General features: G+C 48.5%; 1 protein-coding gene across 7 annotated transcripts in view; it reads right to left on the reverse strand.

The window, feature by feature from the left end:
• KCNJ1 (potassium inwardly rectifying channel subfamily J member 1) overlaps positions 1–27,606 on the reverse strand; it is a 101,910-nt gene that overhangs the window by 45,706 nt on the left and 28,598 nt on the right. Inside the window, exons 1-3 of one of the 7 annotated variants that reach the window (XM_033204358.1) lie at positions 14,083–14,158; positions 1,694–1,790; positions 560–640 (exon numbers count right to left, since the gene is read on the reverse strand). The exons of 2 other annotated variants lie outside the window; for them this stretch is intronic. In XM_033204358.1, coding sequence (XP_033060249.1) covers positions 560–598 — 39 coding nt within the window. In that variant the 5' untranslated portion in view covers positions 599–640; positions 1,694–1,790; positions 14,083–14,158. Of the gene's footprint in view, positions 1–559; positions 652–1,693; positions 1,791–10,496; positions 10,655–14,082; positions 14,216–14,733; positions 14,930–27,606 lie in introns of those variants that run through there. 4 more of the 7 variants (XM_033204360.1, XM_033204361.1, XM_033204363.1 and 1 more) reach the window with 4 other exon arrangements.

Consider the following 27,606-nt stretch of genomic DNA (forward strand, 5'->3'; position numbering starts at 1 on the left):
AGAGGAGGTAAGAATAGCCAGGCTCTAGGGCAGTGGATTAGTGGGAGAGCCAGCATTTCTGTTGACTCTGTTGCTATGCCCCACGGGTATCACTGACCCTCAAAGGGTCAGTGATTACCAGTTTCGGCTTGGGTTCTGCCAAGCCATCAGAGTTACATTAATGGGGCGGCACGTCATCACCCACCCTCCCACGTCCAAGTGCTTTCTGGGAAAGCCCTGGAGCCAGAGGGAGCAGAGCCAGTAGCTTCGGTGACCCTTTGTTCCATGCCACAGAGCTGCCCTTGAGCAAATGCTGGAGTCTTCTCACTGGGGCTCTTCTTGCTGGCATTTAGCACGCCCCCATCCTCATCACTGGGCAGAGCCCACCCAGGAGCCCTCTCAGAACAGGACCCTGCCTGGGAGACTTCCCAGCTGGGTCCTCCAGCAAATGTCTTGAACTGCTCTTGAGCAATCCTGGTGTCTGCCTCTGAAACAAAGAGGACAAGCAGGAAGGGGGCATCCCCCTAGACCTTAGAGCCATGCCAAGGCAGGCAAGCTCAGGGCCCTCACTGAGACCCACCTCCCGGGAGAGAAGGCCTGCTGACGCACTTTCTCTCATTCCTTTCCTCGTTTCTTTTCACTCAGTGGTGTGTATAATGACCTGGAAAAGGTAAAATTAAATTCCACTTTATTTCCATGTATTTGCTGTTCTACCAAAATCAAGCCAAATCAAAAGAAGCTTTTCAGCCTCAAACACGTTCCTTAACCTCTCTGAGCTGCACTTTTCCATACTATACTGATGATGCTAGTGCCTTTGTTGTTATGGGGATTCAGTGAGAAATACACATATCTACATGAAAATGAGTATGTGAATAGCAACATTATTCACAATAGCCAAAAAGGGGAAACTTTTGAAACAGTCGATGTCCATTAGCTGATGAATCAATAAATAAAATGTGATGTATCCATATAGTGGAATATTATTCAGCTCTAAAAAGGAAAAAAGTACTGGTAGATGCTACAACACAGATGGACCTGGCAAACATTAGACTAGTGAAAGAAGTCAAACAGTGTATGATTCCATGTAAATGATACGTCAGAATAGGCAAATCTACAGAGAAAGAGAGTTAGACTGGTGTCTGCCGGGACTGGGGAAGAGGTGATGAGGAGTGACTGCTAATGGGCACCAGGTTCTTTTGTGGGTGATGAAAATGTTCTCATATTGATTGTAATGATGGCTGTGCAACTCTGTGAATACACTGAAAACCACCTATCATACACTTCAAATGAGTGGGTTTTATTTTATGAGAATTATATTGCAATAAAGCTGGGATAGAAAACACACATACGTAAAGTGCCTGCCACACAATACAGTCTCAACCCACTTCCCCTCCCACTTTCACCCCACTTCCCCATGCTTTTAGGCCCTTGTTGGAACCTTGGCTGAACTCAGCACCTGCCTTCTCTAGCAAGGGGCTACTGTGATCCTGAAGGCACCGCCATCAAAATGATTTTCTTTGCCACAAGAGCTTGGAGTATGGAAAGTATTATTCTGCTCACCCTCACTGCTAAACAGAAGCCCCGCTAGTGTGGGAGATGTCTCTTCTCCCAGGGTCTACAGGAGAAGCTCTTCCTTGCTGCTGCCCAGGTGTGTTTGGGTGAAGCAGTCCAGGCTGGACCGTGGGCCCTCACACCCACCCACCCACCTATCCACCTGGGCTCCACAAGCCTGAGAATGGTGTTCGGTTATGATCCTGGGTTGGCAGCTCCAGGGTGAAGTCCCTCACACCTCCCAGTGCCAGAGGGCAGATCTGTGGGATGGGAGGAAAGTCACAGGGTCTCTCCTACTGCACCAGCCAAGCAAGAGCTCCCTCTCTCGGCTCTCCTGGGAGCTCGGTTTCATTTTCTCCCTCTTTCTCCTTCTCTCAGCACATCTTTTGTTTGAATGTTTTCAGGCATTTTGTTCCTTGCCCATAGCCCTTGTTGTATTCCTGGAGTCAGCAGTGCGGATGTTCCAATGACCATTTGAGTCAGCACTTCCGGAGACTCGGCATGACCTCACAGACAAGCCAGAGCCCCACAGGCCCATTCAAAACCCCTCCTTGCCCCACATTTCCCCAGTGTCGCTACTTCCCTCTGCTCCCCACCCCGCACCACACACACCAAGGAAAGAGAAGGATGGAAGGTGACTGCGATGGGGACCTTGCTGCTTTCTTGGGTGACAACAGGGCACAGAGTTGTGTGGAATCCACATTCAAGGGCTCGCGGGAGAATGACAGAAACCCCCCACTGTGCATGTCCAGAGCTGGGCCCTTTCTCAAAGGCAGGGCTGGATGTTCCTCACTTACTTCCTGAATAAGGGCACTATCAAGAACTAGAAAGAATGTCCCCAACCAGCACCTCTCAACATCCTCATCTGGATTAGCACAAATCGTAATGATCTGTTTGATGACACACCTGCAAGGCCAAACCTAGATCTTACTAAGTATCGTAGATGCATGACGGGTTTGGGGAAAGAAACTGAAGCACCTGGTGTTCTAAGAGTACTAATTCCTATGAAAAGAAACGAGGTGGTCTAGCTGGAGCGCACGTGCAGGCTCCCCACTGAGTCTCTGGGCTTGAAACATATGTCTGGAGTCAGGCTTGAATTCCACCTCTGCAGCTTACTGGTGCGTGACCCAGCAGCCTACCTGGGGTTTTTACAGAGCTAATTTCTCAATGTAATCGATTAAGCCTGGAAAACAAACAAACAAAAATGTTGCTAAGAAACGTAAGGAGCAATAAAAACCCTGGAGCTCATTGTGAGCTGTTCACGGTTTTTCTTTCCTTTCCTTTTCTTTTTTGTTGTTTTGGACATGACTGTCTTCCTGATTCACTTTTCTTACCCTCCCACACTTCCAATAATTGTACCCATTTTCAGTGATGGGCTTATTCTTTTTCCCTAAGATCATTTGAGTCCTGACCTTTCGCACCTTGCCAAGATCCCCTGATCTTCACTGGAGCAGATAGATGGAGAAAAGGGATAGAAGGAAGACCTCTAGGAATTGCGATGAGAATGAAAACTGGCCTTAGCACTAACCAAAATACTGGCTCCCTGGCACCCAGAGGGTGTGAGGTCCAAGCTGCGATCAGCATTAAGATTGAAGACGTTATTGCAAAGAGCCAGCAAATAAGGTTGGCAAAGCAAAGATGGGGCTCCACAGGTGCCTTCAAAGTAGTGAAGGGATAGGCTATAAGGCAGTGTAGAGCTGGGCATAAACACCACCTCTTCCACTTGTTATCAGAGTGAGTTACTTTGCTTCTCCAAACCTGAACGTTTAGAGAACGTGAACATGGAAATAAGGAAATCTGTTTCACAGTGCTGAGATAGGATTAAGTGTGGGAAGGCCCAGTAGAGGATTCAGTATAGGGAAAGCCACAATAAATGCCGGGTACCTTCCTTGTTTAGCAGGGCTGAGGGGCTCTGATGAAGAGAGTCCACATTCAAGGGCTGTGGACTCTTGAATGAGAGTCAGGATGAAGAGATCAGGACTGGGACAGCCAAAGACTGGGGTGGCACTTGGGGAACTCAGTTTTAACTCCCAGGTCTGGATTTGGGCAGGCAGCTCTCACCTGCCAGACCCAAGGACAGTACCACTGTGCCTGTGTGAGCTGCAGAGAAAATGCAGGAAGGATGCATCGTCCTGCTCCGGGCTCTTGCCAGGTCTTGGGAAGTCTTCTCTCTCCCTCCCCTCATCCCCTCCTGGAGCCTCTTAAAGAAGGTTCTCCCACCAGAACTTATGGGCGGGAAAAGACAGCAGGCTCTGAGCTGCTTTCAAGGGGCCTGTCAGAAGCATCTTTGTGTACATGAGGCCCAGAGGGAGAAGACTCTGTTTATCTGGCTGCTAGGGACAAATTAACGAAGTGGTGAAATCTGTGGATCAGAGAGAAAAAGATTGGCCATGAAACGATAAGATTAGATTACATGAGGAGAATGCAATTGTGCTAGACCAACTGAATTTCCTCTGAGGTTGGCATGACCAGCCTTCCAGACCCAGAGGCAGCCAGGGCACAAGGCTTTGTGATGGATGCCTAGCATGATCCTTTCTCTGAAAGCTCTTGGCCGGGGTTGCAGGTCCCATGGCCACCAGGCTGGGGTGAGAGGTGCATGTCCACCCTCAGAGTGCAGGGCAGAGAGAGGACCGCAGAAGAGGGAGCGGGAGGGGGCAGCTCCATGTGTGATATATGCGGGGACAGTACATCTGGGTATAGGCATCCTGAACTGAAATTCCTACTCTAAAAAAATTTCCTAATACCATCTTCTTTTCCTTCTTAGCACTGAATACAACTGAGTTGATACTGATTTTGTTCAATTCAGATCATCCTCCGCTCTGTCAATGGCACATCACCCCAGAGTCAAGCAAAACCTTGATTCACCCCTAAGCAATCCATGAGCAAATGTTGTCTGCTTTTTCTACAGAATATAGTCAGGACCTCTCTGTCCTCTTCTCTTCATCTCCTTTGCTGCTAGGCCACCATAATTCCTTGGCTTGGCTACAAAAATGGGCCCCTTGATCTGTCCACTGCCTCTCTCTCCTCCTGGTAATAGAGTCCACACCATCAGAGTGAGGAAGGAGTCCTGAATATCAGACCATGCTGCTGCCTTGCTGAGACCCCTCTCAGTTTCCCCTTGTTCTGATGACCTCAAGGCCCCATATAGCCAGGACTCTGCCACACTCCACAGCCCAAAGTCATCCCCTCTGTCACCTCACTCACTACGTTCCCGCCCCCTCTGCTCTGCAAGCGTGCAGCGCAGCTCCTGCCCTGGGCTTTGGCACCTGCTGCTTCCTCCTTCAGGGCTGCTCTGCTCTAGGTCTTCCAGTGTCTGGCTGCTCCATGTCACTGGGGACCTAGCTCCATCACCACCTTCTTCGAGAGCCTTTCAGCATCCAATCTAAGGATCATCCGCTGTTCCAGTGGGAGCTCCATCCTGTCTTGGCTTCTTCCCATCTCTTATCAAGAGTGGCTGTCAGGCTGGTTGTTTATTTCCCTGCTGGTGATGCATTCACTGATTGTTGATCTCCCCTCTACAGAATGCACCCTCCAGGACAGCAGCCCGTCTTGCCTTCCTCTGAATCCCCAGCATGTGGATCCACAGTGGAGACTCTACAAATCTTTCTTGACCAAGGTCAGTGCCCTTCCCCAGGCTAGGAGTGCCACAAGTGCAGGGACCTGTCAGCTGCATCCCTATGGTATACCCAACACTGCTCCTTGGGCCTCAGGGCTCTCTCCAAACAGAGAAGGCCAGGGAAGAGAGAAGCTACTTTTCTCCAAGTTGTAGCTGAGCTAGTTTTTCACTTGCTCACCAAACTAATGACCAAGGAAACACCCAGGGATGGTGTGGACACTGCACATGGTGGATTCATAAGTGCCAGTGCTGACAGGCGGCAGGGACGAGTGCCTGTGCATTGGCTCGGGATGTACCTGAGAGCATTGTCCCCCCTCATCTTTTCAAGTTAAGCTTAGATTTTCTACAGTGAGTAATAACACATAGATCTCATGTATTTTGAACTCAATATTGTGCCTGAAAACATACATAAAAATATGTTTCTGGGTATTCATTTACATTTTTTAAAAATTACCCAATTTTAGTATTTATTGGCTTAGTCAAGCGTTTAAAAGTTTTAAAAAGTGCAAGAGCAGCTAAACCCTGTGCAAGAGCTTGGAGAAATTGAATAAAATATGGATAAAATAGAGTGGGCAAAGGGAATGTGAGAAGCTCCACAATGGCGAGGGATGGGAAGGGATCGGGAGGGTTAAGGAGGGATGGCAAGGGGTGGTGAGGGATGGTGAGGGATGGGGAGGGATGGCAAGGGATGGAGAGGCAAAGAACACTGGCAAGTTAAGAGCAGCTGAGAATGAAGAGACAAGGAAATGCATGCTACAGACCAAGCAGAAGTGCCCAGAGAAAAACATCCACTCCTTAAGGAGGTTCACAACACATTCATGAGCCCTACCATGAAAGACAGGTAAGAACAGTTAAATGTCAACTCTGCACCACCATATTGGATTGACAATTAACCTCTGTTCAAATGGCGCATGTCTCCGTGGCAACAGCTAGGGTTTGTTGAAGGAGTAAATGGATGAATGAATGAAAAATGGGAAGGGCGCATACTTTTCAGAGTGATTTGAAGGTGAAGGAAGACAAAATATATAAAAGAGGCTGGCCAATAATAAATGTTCCATAAAGTTTTCGTGAGACTAGTTCAGTCAGGGTAGTTTTCCTTCTCATCCACGAACCAGAAATCACTGACATTAACGGATCTTACTATGTCCCAGGCAGTCTCCAGGGCTCAACTCAGTAGTTACAGTCACTCTATGACATAGACAGCATTATTATTCCCAGTGTCTAGAGAAGGAGACCAAACACCAGAGGCTAAGTGATTGATCCAAGTTCACAGAGCTAGAAGGTTAGAATTTAGCCTAGTATAGGACTCAGCGGGTAGCCATGTGTCTACCTTGGGCTTAATTATTGGAAGAAACTCATTAAGACTAATCCTTTCCCATGTGACTTTCTTTGGCACAGACCTGAAAGGTGGTAGTGAATTTGCTACCAGACCCTCATCCCACCAGGCAAGTTACCCTTCTTATGTGATTGAAGGCACATAAGGGGTTGATTTTACTCTACAGGATTGGGGTTAAATGGTGGATCCCTTCTAGGCATGGAATTACCACAGGGGAAAAGGAGTGGACACTTGTTGAATCTCTGTCATGTACCAGCAACTGCAGTAGGGGCTCGGCAGAAATTATTTCATTTAATCTCACAGCGATCCCATGAAGCAGGTCTAGTTTTCTCTATTTGACAAGGAAGGGAACTGAAGTTTGGAGAATTTAAAGAACTCATATGAGGCTGAACTGAGGAAGGAACACAGCTCTTTTTGAGACAGGGTCTTGCTCTGTTGCCCAGGCTGGAGTGCAGTGGTACAGTCATAGCTCACTGCGGCCTCTTACCTCCCCAGCTCACAAGATCTGCCCGCCTCAGCCTCCTGAGTAGCTGGGACCACAGGCAGGTACCCCACTCCAGGCTAGTGTATTGCTTGTGGAGATGAGGTCTCACTAGGTTACCCAGGCTGGCCTTGAACTCCTGGCCTCAAGCAATTCTCCTGCCTCAGCCTCCCAAAGTGCTGGGATTACAGGCCTGAGCCACCGTGCCCAGCCGGAACCCAGGTCTTAACCTGATGTCTCCACCCCAAGTTCCCTAAAGATCTGGCCCAGAAGATGAGTAAATTCTGATGTCTAAGGCAGGAGAGAAAAGGAAGGCAGGCCTGGGGGAAAGGCTGGCCCTCCCTCGTCACCTCCCTTCCCTGGCTCGCCCTCCCTTCTGCATCTGTCAGGGCATCTGTAGTGGGAGCCGCCTGTGCTGGGCACTGGGGTACGGCCTTCACAAGACCCAGGAAAGTGGGGGAGCTGGGCAGGAAATTAAAAGGAGTCAAATAAGCAGAGTAATTATAGATTGTGATAAGGACTTAGAAAGAAACAGTAACTAGAAGTGACCTTGAAAAGTACCCGTAAGTAGGCACTGGTGCTGCAGACGGCGCTGGCAGCAACGCGCAGGGAAGACCGAAAGCGCGGCAGGGCCATACTCGCCTCCGCCGGGCCTCCCGCTTACCAGCAGCAGCGCCCCCTGACGCCTGCTGAGGGCACTGCGCAGGGAGGTCGGCATTGATTTCAGAGGGGCGCCCGGAAGGACACCTGCCTGGCCCCAGACGGGGCAAGAGTCAGGCCTCAGATTTCTCATCTGTCAGATGACAATGATGCTATCTACTTCCCAGGGCCATCGTACAGATTAAATGATGCCATGCTTGGGAGAGTCCGGATGGAGGAGCGACACTATAGAAACATGACTTGGATTTACGGCGAGAGACTTCAGTGAGACATGAAGAACGGTTGACTGAGAGGCCGGCAGGACACTGTGGCAGGTTTCCAGTGAAGAATTCCATACTGCCAATGTAAAAGAGAGGCAATGACTGTCTGACATAAGTGCGTGACACTGCACAGGTTCCACTGTGTGAAATGCATACAGGAGTTCTTGTAGAAATGAATTGATTTTTTTTGTTTAAGAAGTGACTTAAGGGAAGGAAGATGTGACTTAAGGAACTCAGGAAGTCTCTGTGCTGTCACTAAGTCAGGGATTCCAGAAGATTCTCTCTGAAGAACTGTCACCAACTGGATTATTGAAAATTAGCCCACTGCCACCTCACAGGTGGGCCTTGTAACCCACATCAGCTGGACCAAGGGGCCTGGAGATGCAATAGCCTGAAACAGGGTGACCCCAAGGGGCAGGTGGGATGCAAGCACAGAGAAAACAAGAAAATGCTGAAGGAAGCTGCTCAGAAAAGTAGAAGCCAGGTGGCTCTGAAACCCAGGTGTGACCACAAAGGAAGTGCCCTGAAGGCCAGAGACCCAGCTCCACTTAGCAGCTATGTGACAGGTGCATGTCCAGCCCCTTTCCTGGTGCCGGAATTTCCCTATCTGGGAGATGAAGATCTTGTTGCTGGGGCCTGCCTGAAATACTTCAGAAAACACAAAAACACTCTATGCACCACGTAGAGGATTATTTTTATGAACCCCAGGGCAGGGAGCATCAACAGCTCAGAGGCAGCAGTGGCATCTCCCTCAAGTGTCCTGCCTTCGCTCCATCCCCAGGCACACACAGGGCCCACGAATGGCCCAGCATCTGCTCTCCAGTCACTGGTGAAATGTGGGCGGCATTCACTGTGTCTGCATTTGGAAGTTAGCCCGCCTGTGGTCTGGCTGTTGGCGTCGCCAGGGTTCCCTAACCCACATGGCTAAGCAGGCAAAGACAGAAACTCTGGTGCCGCCAGCTTCCGCCTACGGCGCTTTCCTGTGGTAGGGTGCTGACTGAGCGACTGAAGCAGGGCTGCAGCGTTCACTCGCAGCTGAGACCCAGCATCGGGGGCCCTAGTGGGGCTGGGGTCAAGGGGGATGGTACCATGGAGGAGCATGAGCTGGGACATTTAGAACAGGAAGAGAAACATGCCCAATGAGGAGGCAAGAGGGGAGCAACAGGGCTAGCCGGTATCCCTGCGACCTCAGACAGAAAGGAAGCTGCAAGGGAGCTTGTACCTAGTGATCACAGGCTCATTGATGGGATAGACCCAGGCAAGCTGAAGAAAGGCAGAATCAGAGTGATAGCCAGAGGTGACCGTCATCAGAAACATACCCCTGCTCTGGGAGCCACTGGAGAGCGGGAGAACTGGGGCTCGCCTCCCTGGTGCAAGCCCAGGAATGAGGGCCTTGTGATAAGATTTCCAAAAACGCCAGCCCCGTGCCCTGCCTGTCAGTAAGCGGCCACCAGAACCCCTCCCAGAAAGAGAGATGCAGGCTCTGTGTCTGTAGAAGTTTGTGTCCATTTCCCGCTGAAATGGATTCCTGCCTCTCCATACCCCTAAAGCCCAAGCTTCTTCCTGATCTCCAACCCACATCCTAATGGGGGAGGTTGAAGTCTCATTTCCTCTGGCCTTCAGTGAGGATGAGAAAACCAGCCTCTTCATAGATGAGAAAGCAGTTTCAACCCCCAGCTGTCGGCTGTGCTTCTCCGGTGGCTGCCTATTCCCAGCTTCAGGCCTCAGTGGATGTGGTCAGTCGCATGGGAAGGGATTTGCCTGCTGTGCGCTGGGTGTCTGGGTCGCACCACTCACCTTGCTGCAGTGCCATCCTCCCGCTCTCTCCCCACCCCTTTCCCCACTGCTACAAGATACTTAAGGGGCATCTTTGTAGAAATTCAAATCTGTAAACACCACAGGCTGGGAAACACCCAGCCAAAGGAGCAGGTGTATCAGTAAGAAGGTGAAGAAAATCCAAGTGCAGCACAGGGTTTTCTCCACTCCCTGGCAGCCTCTGTCCCCAGCAGACGTCATCCTGTCTCTTCAGTGGTCAGCACTGCCCAGCCTGGGCGTGAATTCTCGTGCACAACGGATTCAGGCAGGACTAGGAGTGAAGAGCCTCATGCTGGAAAGGACTCTCAGACCTGGTCCTGGGGCACGCTCTGGGGGTCTCCTGACTCCCCTTCTCCACTTCCTCTGAGGAGATAGAGTATTGGGAGAGGAAACAGCCCTCTCTCCTACACTCCGCCCATCCCCCAGGGCTGCCCTTGAAGCAGACTGGGCTGGGGAGCCTGGTCGGTAGGTTAAAACGTGCTCATGCTCTGCCAGTCCGCTGATGTGTCACGAAGCCACTCTTGTACCTGTCATCCCTACTCATCCTCTGACGGGGACCGGAGCTTCTGCAGCATAGGGACTGTGTCATCACACTTCGCTAAGTCCAGCACAGCAGGGGCTCCCCAGAGTCTTCTAAAGTGACCTTAGCCCAGGCCTATGGCTTATCTCTGAACCCGATTCAAGCTCCCCATACTCTGTGCATAATTCATCAGCGGCCCAACACTTCCCTTAACAACATCCAAATACCCTGATCCCAGAAACGGTCACATGCACCTTCCAGCATGACACCAGGGTTACCCTTATCTCTCTGAACAGCTCATCGCTGCACTCGGACTCCAAGGGGCCGCACACTTCACGGAGTCTTCTCTTGTGAAAAGACCCGCAACAGTTCTTCACAGTTGCTGAGTTCTCCTGAGCTCCTCAAGGACAAATGGTAGATCTGGTTAAAACCAGAAAGCTCCTGAGAATTTAATCAAGGGCAACGAACCATGAGACTTCCCCTAGAGGTAGTCACCTGAGAGAGCTTGGGCGGTTTTCACTCTGCAAAGACAGTATTAACCTGTTGCTTTCAACTGTGTTGGGTTGCACATTTAAATCTGCTCCCTGGGGACCCCAATAAATACAATTCCTGAATCCCAGCCAAGAAACATTGGTGTGTGTGCAAGTGGAGGAGAGGGAGGGGCAGGGACATTGGAAATTTTAAATAAATGGAAAATTCTGGCTTGTATTTCACGGAGCATTCAAAAAGAATCTTCTCTTAGAAGCATGGGTGGGTCACACGCATCTGACCAGAATGCAAAGTTTACAAAGCATGGTAATGGCAGAACACAGCACAGGGCAGACACATGCATGCAGAGATGGACTCTGTTGCATACTGGGAAACCCATTTTGAAAAATAACAACAGGCTTCTTCTGAGAGAGGAAATTATTTATCCAAAACAGAGCTGGCAAAATTCAGATTTACATTTTTCCTAGGGCCTTTGAGTTGTGTATTCCTGCAATGAGTGAGCTGGATTTGATGAGGCTTTACAATGATTGTTCAAAATTAGTGTTTCGTTTCAATGCTCTGGTTTCTAATGGAATGCTTTTGGGTTGGGTTTGATATTTGACAGATAAGGACCTTAATAACAGTTTTTGAGAAGCAACTCCTTAGGGCAGAACATCTTTGGATCCTCAATAGTTTTGAAGCGACCTGTTCTCTGCACTATTTTTGGTTTCTTTCTGTTATTTTTCTAAAAAGAATCCGGGAGTTTCATGTATAAGGGCATCGTTCTTTTTTCTGTTTGCTCACAGATTCTGACAAGGCAGTGGCAAGAAAGGCTGACACTTTGCACATCCTTCACAATCTTCTAAAAGGATGGCTTAAAATCATCCTGCCTGAAACAGGGAACAACCTTTGACCCTTAAGGTTTATTGTTGACTTTTCTTTTTCTTTTCTTTTCTTTTTTTTTTTTTTCAGTCTCACTCTATCACCCAGGCTGGAGTACAGTGGCACGATCTCGGTTCACTGCCACCTCCACCTCCCGGGTCTAAGCGATTCTCATGCCTCAGCCTCCTAAGTAGCTGGGACTACAGGTGTGCACCACCAGGCCTGGCTAATTTTCATATTTTTAGTAGAAATGAAGTTTTTCCATGTTGGCCAGGTTGATCTTGAACTCTTGACCTCAGATGAGCCTCAGCCACCCAAAGTGCTGGGATTACAGGTGTAAGCCACTGCACCAGGCCTATTGTTGACTTTTCTAGGGGTCTATCTTTTATATGTCTCTACACTAATTTTTTTCTTTAGCATATTTTTTGTAGATGTTTGTTTTTGCTGTTTTCTTTTTCCAATTTCTGCATACCCTGCTTGTTCATGATGATTTCTGAACCACATAATCAAGCCAACCACTTTTTGCTATTTCACAGCAGTACTAATACTATTCCTGAACCATACATATTTCAGGAGACAGAGCAGATTGAGAAGACCTGGGCCCTTTTCTGTATTCTTTTGGCTTGAGCCTAGGTCATCACAGTCTTGAACGTGGGAGGGTGAATGGAAGGAAAAGGCTCTGTGCCATTCAAAGTGTGCTCTTTTTGTGGCCTTTGGGAGTCTCTGGCTCATGTTTCAGAGCTCCACTTCATTCTCGCCTGTCCCCGTCACTCTCTGCAGCCGATTGGCCACCAGACTTTGTGCCTTCTGCCTCTTGATAATCGCCTCCCTGATTACCCGGCCGTGGTCTTACCCTACTCCAGTCCACCTTGCACTTTGCAGGCAGAGCAACCCTTCCACAACATAAACAAGATCTTACCCTGGTTCTCACCACCTTCCAGACATTGCCCAAGTTCTTCAGCATCACATACTAGGTCCTTCATCATGGCACCCTGCAGCTTCCCTCACCCCTCCCCTGGTCACCCACCCTCAGCCACACCAGCCTGGTATTCCCTGTGTCAGCCATGCTCTGTCTCATGCTTGCATATTTTTGTAAATGCCATTTCCTTGTTCTAGAATGTTCTTCTCCCTGCTTCCAGTAGGCCCCTTCCTGCTCACCCAGGGCATTTAAGATCATGCTTCCATGAGGTCTTCTGTAGGAAAAGTATGATGTACTTTCCTGTGCAGGCAGCGATGATACCATGAGCTACGTTTTTGTGTCGCCGTCCCCACTCATCATGGTATGTCTCCCACTAGCGAGTGACAGTTTGTTTCCATGCACATATCCCCTAGCCCAAGTGCCTGCCCTCCAGAGCAGTGTTTCCCAAGCCATTCAGTGGTTTCCCAGGACCTAGCATGCAAAACACAATGAGTTCTCATTACAAGCTTGTTGAAAGGCAAATGAAGAAAAAAACCTGTATGTATAATAATAATAGTCATGAGAAAGACAAGAATGAAGAGAAGACAATAGTCTTCATTGGCATCTTAAATTGTGGAGCCAAGGGGAGGAACATTTGGGTCACCCTCAGGATCAAACTGCCAGGCCAGAAGCAATTCCACTGAGAGAGCACCAGGAAGCCTTCAATGCATGGAAACCCTGGGCAAGTAAAAGGCAAAGCATGTGAGTCGCAGCTAAATCCCTGGACAATCACTGAGCTGTGACAAGGTCCAGGGTAGACTTGTAACCTAGCACAGAAAAACACATTACTGAGGAAAGAGAAGGAACGTGCATGAGGAATTTTCGAATCTTAGCTCTTCACAGCAAAGCATGCTTGGTAATTACAAGCTTCTTATATTAAAAAAAAAAAAAAAAATCAGGCAAACCAAAAGTCACTAACAGCATTAAAGATCAAGACCCACTCACAAGGAATTCACATACTCTGCTTCTTTGCAAGTGCAGTCTTGCACCTACAATGACTTGGTGTACCTCCTTACACTGAAGAAATCCACCTTCATGACTTGAGTATATAAAAAAAAAAAAGCTTTTCTGATGGCCCATACATTTCCCAGATATCCCTACCCCATCATGCTCTTAGAAGCTGAAGATGACTTAGTGAGAATCCATTTACACTAAACAATGTAGAGTAAGACAACACAAGCCAAGCCCACGACTGAAGGGAGCCCACAAAGACTGCGCAGCTCGTCCAATGTAACCAAAGATTCAACCAAAGATTCTAACTGCCCTCCAGCCCCAGGGCCAAGGAAAGGCCCAGGGAAGGCAGCGTGCAGCTCGCAGCTAATAATCTAGGTACAACCAGCAGATCAAAAGCATCCAGTGAGTGGCTCTGCCAAGTTTCTGTCCATAACAGATCCTTTGCACAATCATGATGTTTTGCTCCATTTTGTAAGCCCAGTTAAAAGGAGAAAAATCCAATCATTTTTCCTAAAGGTTGCTGGTTGAGAAAGACCAACTCCTTTTACGTGCCTATGCACCAAATCTGTAAGATACAGATATTGAGAGAAGGGGCTCCATACCTGTTCAGAGCAGAGATAAACAGTTGGCATTCACTGGTATACAGCAATTGTCACAACAGTCATTAGGGAGCTGAACAAATGTTGAGAAATCCAAATGTATTCATTCAGAATGGTGCAAAATTCCTATGGCGTCCTACGTCAGGAAATGAAAGAAAGACAATTGGGCGAAGGTACTCAAAATGTCTTGCTAACTCTTGCCTTTTCCTGATAGATGTTTTCCATAATAGACCCCACTAGCACCTGGATCCTCTGCCTTAAAGATGGAAAAGGCCTGGCAGAGGTTGTGTTACTAGGCAAGGTCTTGCTACAATTGAAAGGATGCCACCGGAGATGAAAACCCTACATACATCTCTGCCGCCAAAAGAAGACTTCGGATCCAGGCATGATGCAACCAAAGATTCTTACTGCTCTCCAGCCGCAGGGCTGCAGAGTGGCCCAGGGAAGGCAAGATGTAGCTCACAGCTAATAAATCCAAACGTAACTAGCACATCAAAAGCATCCAGTGAGTGAGTTAAAACCTTGCTTCTATCTATCCCCCAGAAGTGGACAGACAAGTCTGCCTAGATTTGAGGTGGGGAAAAGAGGTCTAAATTTTCACAAGAATTAACTTCTTTTTCCTACAAAGACACAATGAGGTGTTTCTCCTCTTACCTCATGGATTGCTGGAGTAAATGTAGAAACAAAAACTCATTTTCTTGGTCTCCAAGAAAGCAGCCAGATTCTCGATGTGAGCAAGTCCTTGCACCTTTGATGCAAGAGTTTGGATGTGCTGGGTGAGGGTACCTGAGGCCCTGTTGATTTTATGAGTCTGTGGGCCAGCTCAGACTGGCTACCAACTCATCTGTATGCAACAGCTCTCAAAGAACATAGTTTACTTTATAACCGGATCCAACAAGAGTAGGCGTGGCAGTTAAGTGGGTGAGAAACCAAAGGTGTTGAGCTACCGAGGCTAACTAAGAAGGATTTGTTTATGGAACCCTGGCTTGGAACCAGAAGGCTGGTATGCTCATGTTGATGGTGTCTAAGTCAAAGGCATGAGGTTGAACACATGTGCACCTGGGGCTGGATGTTACAGGGCAGGGAAGTAGGGGTCCCCAGTGAGCCCCTCACAAGTGTCTCCTGTCCTGTGATTCATTCAGTGGCCCTAGAACAGCAGTCCCCAAACTTTTTGGCACCAGGGACGAGTTTCATGGGAGACATTTTTTCCACAGACCAGGGAGGTGGTGGGGGAGGATGGTTTCAAGATGATTCAAGCACATGGCATTTATTGTGAACTTTACTTCTACTGTGTTTATTTACAATAATTACTTTATTTCTATTACATTCTATTATATTCCTTATTTCATTATATATTATATTCTAATATATAATGAAATAATATTCTATTCTATTATATAATATTCTATTCTATTATAGAATGAAATAATATTCTATTCTATTCTATGAAATAATATTCTATTATATTCCTTAATTCATATTATATTCTAATATATTATATAATATATTCTAATATATCCTAATATATTATATATTCTGATACATATTCTGATATATAATATATAATATATATTCTGATATATATTCTGATATATAATATATATTCTGATATATAATATATTATAATTATATAATAGATCTAATATATTATATATTATATTCTGATATATTATATATTATATTCTGATATATAATATATATTCTAATATATTATATATTCTGATATATTATATATTATATTCTGATAATATATTATATTCTGATATATTATATATTATATTCTAATATATAATATAATATATATTCTAACATAGTATATAATATATAATATATATTCTAATATATAATGAAATAATTATACAACACCACCATAATGTAGACTCAGTGGGAGCCCTGAGCTTGTTTTCTTGCAACTAGACAGTCCCATCGGGGGTGATGGGAGGTAGTGACAGATCACCAGGCGTTAGATTCTCACAAGGAGCTCACAACCTAGATCCCTCAAATGTGCAGTTCACAAAAGGGTTCAAGATCTTGTGAGGCTGTAATGCCGTTGCTGATCTGACGGGAAGCAGAGCTCAGGCGGTAATGTGAGTGACGGGGAGTGGTCATAAATACAAATGAAGCTTTGCTCACCTACCGCTCACTTCCTGCTGTGCAGCCTGGTTCCTAACAGGCCACAGACCAGGTGTGGGGACTCCTGCCCTAGAAGGTCAGGCTGACCTGACTTTCCCTTGGTCATTCACCAGCCAGCCTAGTCCCGGGGCAATGCAGAGCTTTGCAGACTTTGCACTTCACTGGTGGGGCTGAGACCCTGGTCTACCAACTGCAAGTTACCTAGCTTCTCAACTCAGAATTCTGCAGTAGGAAGCTCAAGAGATAATGTATGTAATACACCTGTTATTCAGTGAACAGGGTTGAAAGCCAATGTACTCCAAGTGTCAGCCTTCTGTCCTCCTCCTCAGCCCACCCACTAGGGCCTTCTCCCACTAAGAGACTGAGGGAGAGGGGGATCTTACCCCACAGCCCTCTTGAGTGGCTCTCTTCCCACTGTTCCTCACACTTCTCAGCTGGTCGTGACTTGAAGCATTGATTGGATTTGCATGAAGCAAGAGTGGGTGACTGTGGGCTGGCCACATGCCCCTTCACGGCCTGTCCCCTTCTCCACTCAACACTACACAAGATAGTAGAAGGGATCAACCTCAGCTCAAGAGTCAAAGAGATGAGAAGCATCAGAGCAGCAGCGTAGCTTGGAGACCATACACCAGGGTCCTGACACCAGTCCCTGGCACGGGACAGCTGAGTCTCCATGATGCTCACAGAGGGGATAAAATGGAAACAGATGCAAAATGTCATGGAAAAGGCAATTTTGCTTTCAAACATTTATAAGCATAACCAGTCATTATAGATAAGGAAAAAGAACACAGTAGGTTGCCATGGTCTGAATGTGTCTCGCAAAATTTATATCTTGAACCATAATCCCCATGACATAGCTTTAAAAGGCAGGGCCTTTAGGAGGTGATTACATCATGAGGGTGGAGACCTTCCAGATGGGGTTAGGGCGCTTATCAAAGGGCTCCAGGGAGGAGGTTCATTCTCTTCTGCTGTGAGGATGCCGTGTGTGTCCTCTTTCTGCCCGTCTGCCTTCCACCATGTGATGCAGTGGTCAAGGCCTCAGCAGATACCAAACCTGCCTGTGCCTTGGTCTTGGACTTCCAGCCTCCATAACTCTCTGTGGTTTATCAATTACCCAGTCTCAGATATTTTGTTACAGCAGCCCAGAGAGAACCAGACACAGGTGTAAGTGAAGCCACTTGCGGAAGGGTTCCCATGCGAAGTGAGATGGGAGGAGACCCACACTAGAGAGCTGCAACACAGCGGGGGAAAAAGCAGCAGGTGGGGAGTCCACGCTCCTGCTAAACCTGGCCTTCCCCCTTCACACGTGGCCTCCTGTGGGCATGCCCGTCCCTGCTGCTGCTTGCCATCCCTGGGTTCACCCCCTCTGTCCACAGGCCCTCCCTTCTGCACCTCTCCCTGTGTGGCCCTCTACCTACCTTTGCAGGCCTCCCAGTCCCCTCAGTGGGATATTCCCAGGCCCTGGGTTCACCCAACCCTACCTCTGAGCAGGACTGGGTGCGGAGGCCAGGAGAACACACCCTGCAGCCCACGAAATGCGGGGAGAGAAAGCATCTAGGGCCAGAGGGGCACTCTGAAGGGAATGAGCACAGGAGGGCACGAAGGGACGCTGTCCCCGGGAGAGGTGGGCTCCTCCGAGGGTGGAGGAGGGTGGCTGGAGCACTTTCATGTGGCCATGGAATCTTCCTTAGACTCCACAGCAGTCTAGGACGCATCCTCCCAACCTGCCCTCCCTCTTCCCCTCAGGGTCAGCCCTGAGTCCCTTTCTGACAGCTCCTCAGACAGGCTCCCTCTGACTTTCCTCACCTGGGCATCTCCCCCAACAAAATCCCGGCACTTTTAATCCTCTCTTGGCATCTGCTTCTCAGAGGCCCTGGACTGGTGCATGAGGCTATTCAGATGGGATGTGAACTGTCAGAGAGCTTGGCAGGAGGCCCCTTGGAGTCCCACAGAACAACTCAGGAAAGGGGGGCTTCCCTGACCCAATGTCCAGTGTGGAGGCCCCAGGAGGGAGGCATTGTGAGCCTCCCCACCGGTATGGACTGAAAACATGTCTTTGACTCTCGCAATCCAGCAGACTGCTGTGGAAATACACACACATTCACAGAAACAGGTGCCTCCCCCAGGTAAGCATTCATCCTCACGGAATAAACCCCAAACAGCGAAAAGAAGTGTTTTTTAACTACCTCATTCATTTGCAAGGCAGGTACCTTTTGCACAATGGAGCCAGAATGTCTCATTATTATGCAGACCAGGGAGTTATCTTACCTTCATCCCCAACTGTTTGCCCCCTACTTTCAAAACTGGGCCCTTTTGGAGCTGCTGGGAATGAGAAAGAGGCCTGTTGCTAAGCAATGGGGAGGGCAGGGGATGCATTCTACCTGTTCCACAAATCCTAGTCTTAAAGTACAAGCCATAGCATTTGCCCTGATGGAATCCTACACCTTCCAGTACCCCAGGGGGATGCGCTTTCAGTCCTTCCTCCTAACCACTGTCTTCACAGAGAAATTCCACTCCTGCTCTGGCCCCTGGCAACCGCTTCACTACCTCTGTAGCCACGAGACAGCCTGAGTCCTGCACGGTGGGACAGCGTGTGACAATGAGGAGACAAGCCAGGTCCTCTTTCCCTGACTCTGTCCAGCCCCTCTGTGCTGTGTAGCCTCACCAGGTTCCCAACACTGACGAGTTTACACATCCAGCATTTACTCCTCAGACTGGACCTGGAGCCTCCCGCCTCTGGACCTGAGCAAAGACCAGAGTCAACAGATGGTTTTCTTTCTCTTTCTCTTAAAGAAGTTTGGAACATTTGAAATACATTATCCTATTCATGACTAATATTCCAACAGGAGTCATTCAGATAAACAAAAAGCCTTTGCAGGTACCTGTCTGATTCAGAGGAAGGCAGCACATTCCCATGCACACAACAGAGGGCCCGGGTGCCTCTGAAAGAAGACCTGATATGTGGGACTGAAAACAGGAACACTGGTTGAAAGTGCCTTTAGGAAACAGACTCCCCAGCCTAGGGTTTGAGGCTGACTCTGGAGAAACCCAGAAAGGGTGTGGATTTGGGTTTTGCATTACTTAGGGTAGGGGGCAAGGCATATCCTGGAGACAGAGGGGGTTGTGTGAAAATCTGCGTACAGGATGACTGACCCATGACTCCCTTCCTCTACTCAGCACGCAGGTGCCTCATCCCAGCCGTGAAGGAGGACTCTTTAGGGAAATCCAATGGGCTGAGAGGAAAGACCTCCTAGTACCGATGCCTGGGTGTTCCTCCACCCGGCAGGACCAGACGCAGCCCTCCTAGTACCGATGCCTGGGTGTTCCTCCACCCGGCAGGACCAGACGCAGCCCTCCTAGTACCGATGCCTGGGTGTTCCTCCACCCGGCAGGACCAGACGCAGCCCTCCTAGTACCGATGCCTGGGTGTTCCTCCACCGGCAGGACCAGACGCAGCCCTCCTAGTACCGATGCCTGGGTGTTCCTCCACCCGGCAGGACCAGACGCAGCCCTCTCCCTCACAGCTTCCAATGAGCTGACTAGGGGCACTTTCTTAAATGACAGGCAGCCAAGGGTCACCACACATTTGAGGAAAGGCTTTAACATGAAAAAGAAAGGTCAAGGCAAACACAGAAAGGAAACTGGAGTAAGTAGAGGCATAGCAGGCGCAAGATAATTTTCTAAAACCCTCAACTACCTTCAGAGAGAAAAGATGATATTATAGATGTCAAACAAGAAGCTAGAAAAAAAGACTCCAAGAACAAGAAAGAGCACTTGGAAATTTAAATATTAGAGCAGATAAAATGATCTGAAAACAAAGCTAAGAAAATCTCCCAGTATTCTTTGTTAAGGAACAATAATAGGGGAGAAAAGATAAGAAAAGGATAGAATCCGTGCAGGAGAGTCAGCATTCACAGGATGATAGGAGGTGGCAGCCATGAGAACGTACCTGGCCAACTGGCAGCTGCAGCTGCTGAGGCCCTCCACAGCCTCTGCTCCAAGCACACACTCTGCGGGCTGCTCCTGGTCACTGAGTGAGGCAGAGCACCAAGGCAGGCCAGTTCTTGGAAGAGGTAGGCTCTCTGGTGGGGCTTCAGCTTCATGACAGCTGTCCCCTACGAGATGCACCCTCCAACCCTCCCTCCCTCTCTCCTTCACAGGACTCAGATTTGCTACCCCAGCCCCCAGCCTCCCTTAGATTCCTCTCCACACTCTCTCACCACCGTCTTCCTTAACAAAATCCTCTCATGTTTCATCCTATCCTGGCATCTCCTTCCTGGAGGACCCAGACTAGTACTATCAGTTCCAGAAAGAAAGAACTTAAAAATGGAAGGGAGAAATTATGGAAGAATGATATATATCATTTTAGTTTCTCAGAATGAAAGGCCACAAGATTCCAAATTGAAAGAGCCCACTAAAAACTCCAAACGAAAAATGTCAACCACATCGAGGCAATCTCATGAAACTTCAAAACATTGGCGATAAAGCAAGAGAAATATATTGCACATCAATGATTATGAATACTTGTTCACCAAAAGGGTACTTGAATCCCCAACAGCCACACAGGATGCTACAAAAAACAGTGGAGCATTTTCAAATTGAAATGTTGAGGGAAAATAATTCTATACCTAGACTAACCCTCAATTAAATGTGCAGGTGGAATAAAGACCATTTCAGATATGCAAGGTTCAAATTACTTCTTCCAGACCATTTCCTAGGAGATGACTAGAAGATGCATCCACTAAAGAAAGGGAAGAACCCCAGAAAGTGGGACACAGGAAATCCCAGACACATGGGCTCCCGCACAGGCAAGAAGCAAAGAGGCTTGCCTGGGTGATGGCGAAGGGCCACCCTGCAGGACGTCTGCCCAGCTGGCCCCGATAATAGCCAGCAAGGAGAAGGGGCCACCTCTCAGGAAAATGGGACAGATTGAATTGCCCATATGTGTTAAGAGGGTGTTTATGGTTCTGAAAGAGATTTTCAGGATGAATCAGTGATAGACATATAGAGAACTATGTAAACACGAAAAGGAGAACATTGTTAACTCCACTAAATGCAAGCAATCTTAAAGGAGAGAAAATGTACTTATAATACCCTAACTTGGTTCAGCTGTGAACAATATTAGAGTTAGCAGAACGCAACATTGAGTATTGATCTAATAAAATGTCTGATCTAGCTATATGGGAGTGTGGAGAGGAATATAGAGGGGATAATGTGAACAAGAGCCTTTTTAAAGGTTATATGTAGATTACCTTAACAAAATAAATTTTAAAGGCACGGTCGCTTTTTATCTTTGAATAATTTACAATGAAATGAGGCAAGACGAAGCACACGACCTGATGGTGGGTCTCAATGCTGTGCACTGACCATGGGTCTCTATGTTGTTCAGAAGGAGCATCTGATTTGCCCTGAACCACAGCCACTCACCTGAACCACAGCTCCTGGAGCACTGGGAGTGGTTGCCATCCCCCCACACCCCAATACACCCCAAGTAGGAATGGCGCGGTAACTAATGCTGAGTGACTCAGAGGTGCCTTCTCCCAGCATCCACTTTTGGGTAGGGGAAAAGGAACGAATCCGCTGGGTACAGTTTTTTGCCATTTCCTCTATTTTCTCCCACAAGCCCCTCTAAAGATTTGGCTGAGGGCAGAGACTTTTTTCAGAAATTTTCCAAGACTAATGCTCGTATTTGGACAGTGTGGTTGTGATTTTTTTCTGGTGGATAGTATTTCCTCTCCTTGACTCCAGCTCCAAGGGAGGGGTGATCTTGTTTAGTGATGTGGGAAACATGCTTGGCAGCCATGAGAGTCAGACAGGAAGAGCCAAGCAGTATCCACTGGCGAGTCTCATTGACACACGACTTCATCACCACAGTCTCATGCGTTCTGCAAAACTAGCTCACTGACATGTGTTCAAACACAATGAGACTGAGTTGCATCTTTGCTTCATGTAGACACAAACCTACAAGCTGTTTCCCATCCATACATAAGGAATCCCAGCTCACTGGTCTCTACAGATGCTGACCTGTGAGTGCCCTTCTTTGATTGAGGAAGGGCAGCCATGCAGATAACACCACCAGCAGCAAGGCACATCACCTTACAAGCCCTCCAACTCCTAAATGGAACAGGACAGAGGGACTCTGCTGGAATAGGCTCTTCTACCTTTGAGGCCTGCTTTTCTTGTCTGGTGAAAGAGTGACGGTAAAATCCAAATGTGTTTGCGACAGAGGAGAACTGGATAATCCACTGAGATGACAAGAAGGAAAGAACATTGCTATACACTCTCACAAGGGAAAGGTTTTGAGAAAGTCACATGCAAGAATAAAAATGCTTTCCCTCCGAAACCTGGCCTGCCACTGCAGATGAAAGCATCTCACTCAGTGAGAAATTCCAGGTTGAAGGCCTTTCTTTGAAAAAGAAATCTAACTGAATGAAGGGAAAATTTGGATGATTCCAATTAATTCATCCAAAGCTTTCTGAGGCCCTTGCTAAATAAAAGGCAGCATGCTAGGCACTTTAGGAGTTGCAACAACGATAAAACACAGTCCTTGCCCTTTAAGAGTTGAATCTCTTATAGAAGGGAAGACAGTCACAAACATAACAATGCGTAAATGCATAGGAAGGGTTACGAATATACAGAAGTTCCGTTCAGCTGCGAAAATTGGAGAGGCTTCACAGAAATGGTGCTGCTGAACTGGACACTATAGAAAGATTACAATTACAACAGGTGGTCACGGAAGGTGGGGAGGAGAGGAAGGAGAAGCAGCGTGGAGGCTAGAGAGTAAAGGGGGGACTAGTCAAGAGGAGAAAGCCCGGCTTAAAAGAAGACGTGCTGGCGGACAAGGCAGAAGGGTAGGTGGGAACAAGGTGGCAGGACCTGCTGTGCTGGTCAGGGTGACCTTTCATCCTTCCTTAACTGTGAGGACCCCTCCACACAGGCACTGTGGAGACCCCTCCACACAAGCACTGTGGCCTCCTTCTGGGGCAGGGACATGCTCTTGGCATGCAGGAGCCGGGGTGAGGGTGGCGGGGGGACTTTCTGTAGGAGGATGCTCACCACTTCTCTTTGTTTCTTATTGTCTATCTCGAGGAGCTTTGCCATGTTTTACCCAGAATTTCATATTTATAAATATTGTTTCCTATTTTGACATCCCTAGTAGGTTTTTGACAGATACAAAATTTTTCCTTCTCTGGGATATTGTGTGGACACATCCCGTAGTCCAAATCTCACACCCAAAGACATACAGCAGGTTATTCACGGAGCCCCGACACTCACACCAGTCCGAAAGGGCATTACACAAGGAAGAGAAGGAGCCAGGAGCCCTCAGGCTTGGCCTCATTTTGCTGTCTGCCAGGCTTTCTAGAAAAAGATGAGGACCCTCTGCAGTGCCCTGAGGCCTGCTTGCCTCGCAGAAATGCTCTGGAGACTAAATAGATTCTAGTCAGCCTCCCTGAAGCAAGCGCTTCATCAGTGCTAAGCGGCACGGTATTTTTCCATCTCCCCACCGGTAGAGATGAATAGGGCACCGGCGCCGCAGGCTGTTGCCTTTAGGTAGACCGCGTGGAGCGCCCGCAAATGGACTTGATAGCGCTCTCCTGGGAACGGAACCTTCCCGGACTGTGCACTTTTAACCCTGCAGGTTCTCAGCTGTCTGCCGTCAGAAGGAAAGCATTCACACTCCAGTTCCCGGAAGACTGCAGCCAGGACGCTTGGGTTTCCAACACCGACTCCTCTGCTGAGGGGCTGCGCCACGTTTCGGAGGGGCTGCTGCAGGTTTCGGAGGGAAAGCATTTTTATCTCTTGCATGTGACTTTCTCAAAGCCTTTCCTTTGTGAGAACATAGAGCAATGTTCTTTCCTTCTTGTCTTCTCAGTGGATTATCCAGTTCTCCTCTGTTGCAAAGACATTTGTATTGAGCTAGAAGTGACTGTTTTGTTTACAAGTGCTAAAGAACCCTTATGTGGGGAAGCTGAGGCAGGAGAATCACTTGAAACTGGGAGGCGGAGGTTGCCGTGACCAAGATTGTGCCATTGCACTTCAGCTTGGGCAACAAGGTAACACGCGTGTGTATAGGTGTGTACTGGAGCTTTCCTCCCAGGAAGCACAGGAATGAGACTCGGCGGTGAAGACGTAGGTGAAGAGGATCCACCTGCTCACTCTGCAGTTCACAGACCCTTTGATGGTACTCTATTGTCTGGATCTCTTTTGCCTGTGAGGGAGGCAGAGAAGTATTTAGAGATGAGGAAGCAGAGGTTTAGTAAGAGGTGCTCCCGGAGGGCCTTGAACACCCTTCCTAAAGGGGTCCTGGTGTCTCGATGGTGAGACGAGGGGTCAAGGCTGTGCTCAGCCACTAACTCTGTGAACCTAACTGCTCAGTATTTTCCATAGCTCGGTTCCACACCAGCAATCTGAAAAGCCTTGGACCTCCACTCCCGGAGCAGCTGCTTCCTGGAATGCAAAGAAAGGTTCATAGATTCACAAACTCCCTGCATTGGAAGGGAATTTAGAAGTCACCTCTGGGCTGGGCGCGGTGACTCACGCCTGTAATCCAGCACTTTGGGAGGCCAAGGCCGGCGGATCATGGGGTCAGGAGATTGAGACCATCCTGGCTAACACGGTGAAACCCCGTCTCTACCAAAAATACAAAAATTAGCTGGGCCTGGTGGCAGGAGCCTGTAGTCCCAGCTACTCTGGAGGCTGAGGCAGGCGAATGGTGTGAACCCCGGGGGCAGAGCTTGCAGTGAGCCGAGATCGAGTCACTGCACTCCAGCCTGGGTGACAGAGCGAGACTCCATCTCAAAAATAAAAATTTTTTTTAAAAAAGCCACCTCTGGCCTGTCCATATTTCCTGTGCTTTTTGCCTCAACAACATCCACCCAAACACTCCAGCCTGCCAAAAACCTTCTTCACACTACCCCTCGGGGCCGGCCCTCTGGAGGTGTGCTCCCACCAGCCCAAGTGAAGCAGGACCATCACCTCCTTCATGCTAGACATCTTGCTCCTATTAATGCCTCTTAGAACTCATAGAGTGATTTTTATGGAGCTAGAAGTGACTTTTGTTTGGTTTACAAGTGCTAAAGAACCCATATGTTGGGAGGCTGAGGCAGGAGAATCACTTGAACCCCGGAAGGTGGAAGTTGCGGTGACCAAGATTAGGCCATTGCACTCCAGCTTGGGCAACAAGGCAACAAGAGTGAAACTCCGTCTAAAAGACAAAAAGAAAGAAAGAACCCATATGTCCCCCAGCCTACACCTTCATGGCTTGTTGGCAGTTGACTTGCCCAAGAGAATGCGGATGATAAGACGGGAAACCAGCGCTCAGATCCCAGACTCCACCTCCACTGTGCTATGGAAGCATAAATACTAGCAGATCACAAAGACAAAATACTCTCTCTCAGTCTTTGAACATTCAGGAATTGAGACAAGGAACTTCGCAAACCTCAGGGAAGACCTAAAATGTCTGTTCCCCAGTGCCTGGGCTTGATGGTGAAATCACAAGGGCAGTTTGGAGATCGTCTCTTCTCCCCCACCCCACTCCTTTTACATTTCTCTCCTTTTTCACACATTAGCTTAAAAAAAAAAAAAAGAAAGAAAAAACACCTGATAATGTCTACCAAAAAAATGTGGGCAACTTACTAGAAGTTTAAAGAGTAAATATATACAAATAAATCTCTGGGAAAGGCTGGCGTGTGTGTAGGTCGTCTGAGCACTGCGGCAGAGATGGCTGTCTGGTAGGCTGGAGTGATGACTACAAATAGGCCAGGAAGATGGGCCAAGAGCCTCACGGTGGCTTCACCACAGAAATTCTACTTTTCATTCTGAGGATCTGGCCTCACTGCTTTCCTGACCTCTGTCACCAGCAAGCAGAGGGGAGACAGCAGCCTCCCAAAGCCTTCTCCATGAAGGCTTCCAACCCCCAAGTCAGTGGTCACGCCCTCCTCCCCTAACTCTTGCACTCTTGCAGGACTTGGTTGCTACTTCTCAAGTTGCTTTTATCCGTGATCATGGCTTTCTCCTTTACTGGCTTGAAGTCCTCGGAGGAGGGTAGGTACCTCCTCCGAGTCATTGTTGTATCTTCCCAAAGATCCTCACACTCCAGAGTTCCCAAGAGTGATACCTGTCCAAAGAATGAATGATGACTAAAATGGTGTCTTCCCTTTTCTTTGTCTCACCCAACCTGCTAGTCCAGGATGCCTGTTCCCCTGCAAAGTGTCACCACCCTGACCCAAGAAAGTCTTTTCCAAGAGGTGCCCTCTGGGGTCTCACACACACTCAAGATCAAGGCATGAGTTGCTCAAGGTGTCAGATCCACAGAGCCCACTGCACCTTCCACGGGAGTGCCAGGACACGCAGGAGGCCTGTACTGTGCTGTCTCTGGCAGAGTGAGCAGGGGAGGTACTTTTCATTCTGTTTCTGGAGAGACACCAAGACCCGCATCTGCAGTGGGTTGGGCTGAGGACAAAGCTGAGCGGCTCCTATACTGTGTGCATAACCCACCCCCTCCGCCTCCTCTCTGAAGACCCAGGGTATTACCAGGTTATGATGGTCCGGCTGATGCTCTTCACTGGGGGCTACAATCCCTCCAGCGGCCAGTAGACCCTGGGAGGACCACCCACCACCCCCTCAGTCGTGCCTAGACCTGTCAGATTCCCACAGAGCAGGCGGTTCAAGCTGGGACCTCTGACCAGAGAAGCAACAGATGGTGATGGCCCTGCTTCTCACATTCCTCTGTGGAGAGAGGAGATTTGGGTTGGGGGGTTGGCAGGGAGTGAGGCCAGAGAACCATGCTGGGGCCTTTTGGCAAGTTAAAAACAGGGGCTCAAGAGAGATCCCGAGCTCTACATTGTGGTCAGCACTGGCCTGTGTCTTTCTACGGTTCCATACTTCAGCACCTCACTTTCTTCCAGATCCTCAGTTGCCTCACACGTGTCCTTATAACATCTGAAGTCAAAACAGGTAGGTTCACACATTCCCAGCTGGTCAGCCCCTGTGCTCACTGAATGCTGGGGGGAAGTGGGCAGGGGCAGGCAGGTAGCAAATTCCCCTTGCACAAATACTCGGCACGCGCCTTTGCCCAGGCTCTGGAAGTGGTCAGCTTCTGCAAAGACAAAGCAGTGCAGTGACCTTGAAGTCAACGCCCTTCAGCCACATTAGATGATGTGACCTGCCCCACTCCTTACCATGCTGCTCAAAGGTCCACCCACAGCTGATGCTGTGGGACAGTCTTTTTGGCATGCCCAGGGCCCACGGGACCAACTGCAAACCCCAGTCCTCTCCAGAATATCCTAGAACTTCCAAAGAGTGGGTCTCATTGGCCTTTTGGCCAGGGTCCCTGCACGCTTGCTGAGCCTGCAGTGCCTGGGGGGCTATTTCATGATGTTTCCATTCAGGGGA

Source organism: Trachypithecus francoisi, unplaced genomic scaffold, assembly GCF_009764315.1.
Source record: "Trachypithecus francoisi isolate TF-2019V2 unplaced genomic scaffold, Tfra_2.0 Lachesis_group8, whole genome shotgun sequence".
Classification (NCBI taxonomy): domain Eukaryota; kingdom Metazoa; phylum Chordata; class Mammalia; order Primates; family Cercopithecidae; genus Trachypithecus; species Trachypithecus francoisi.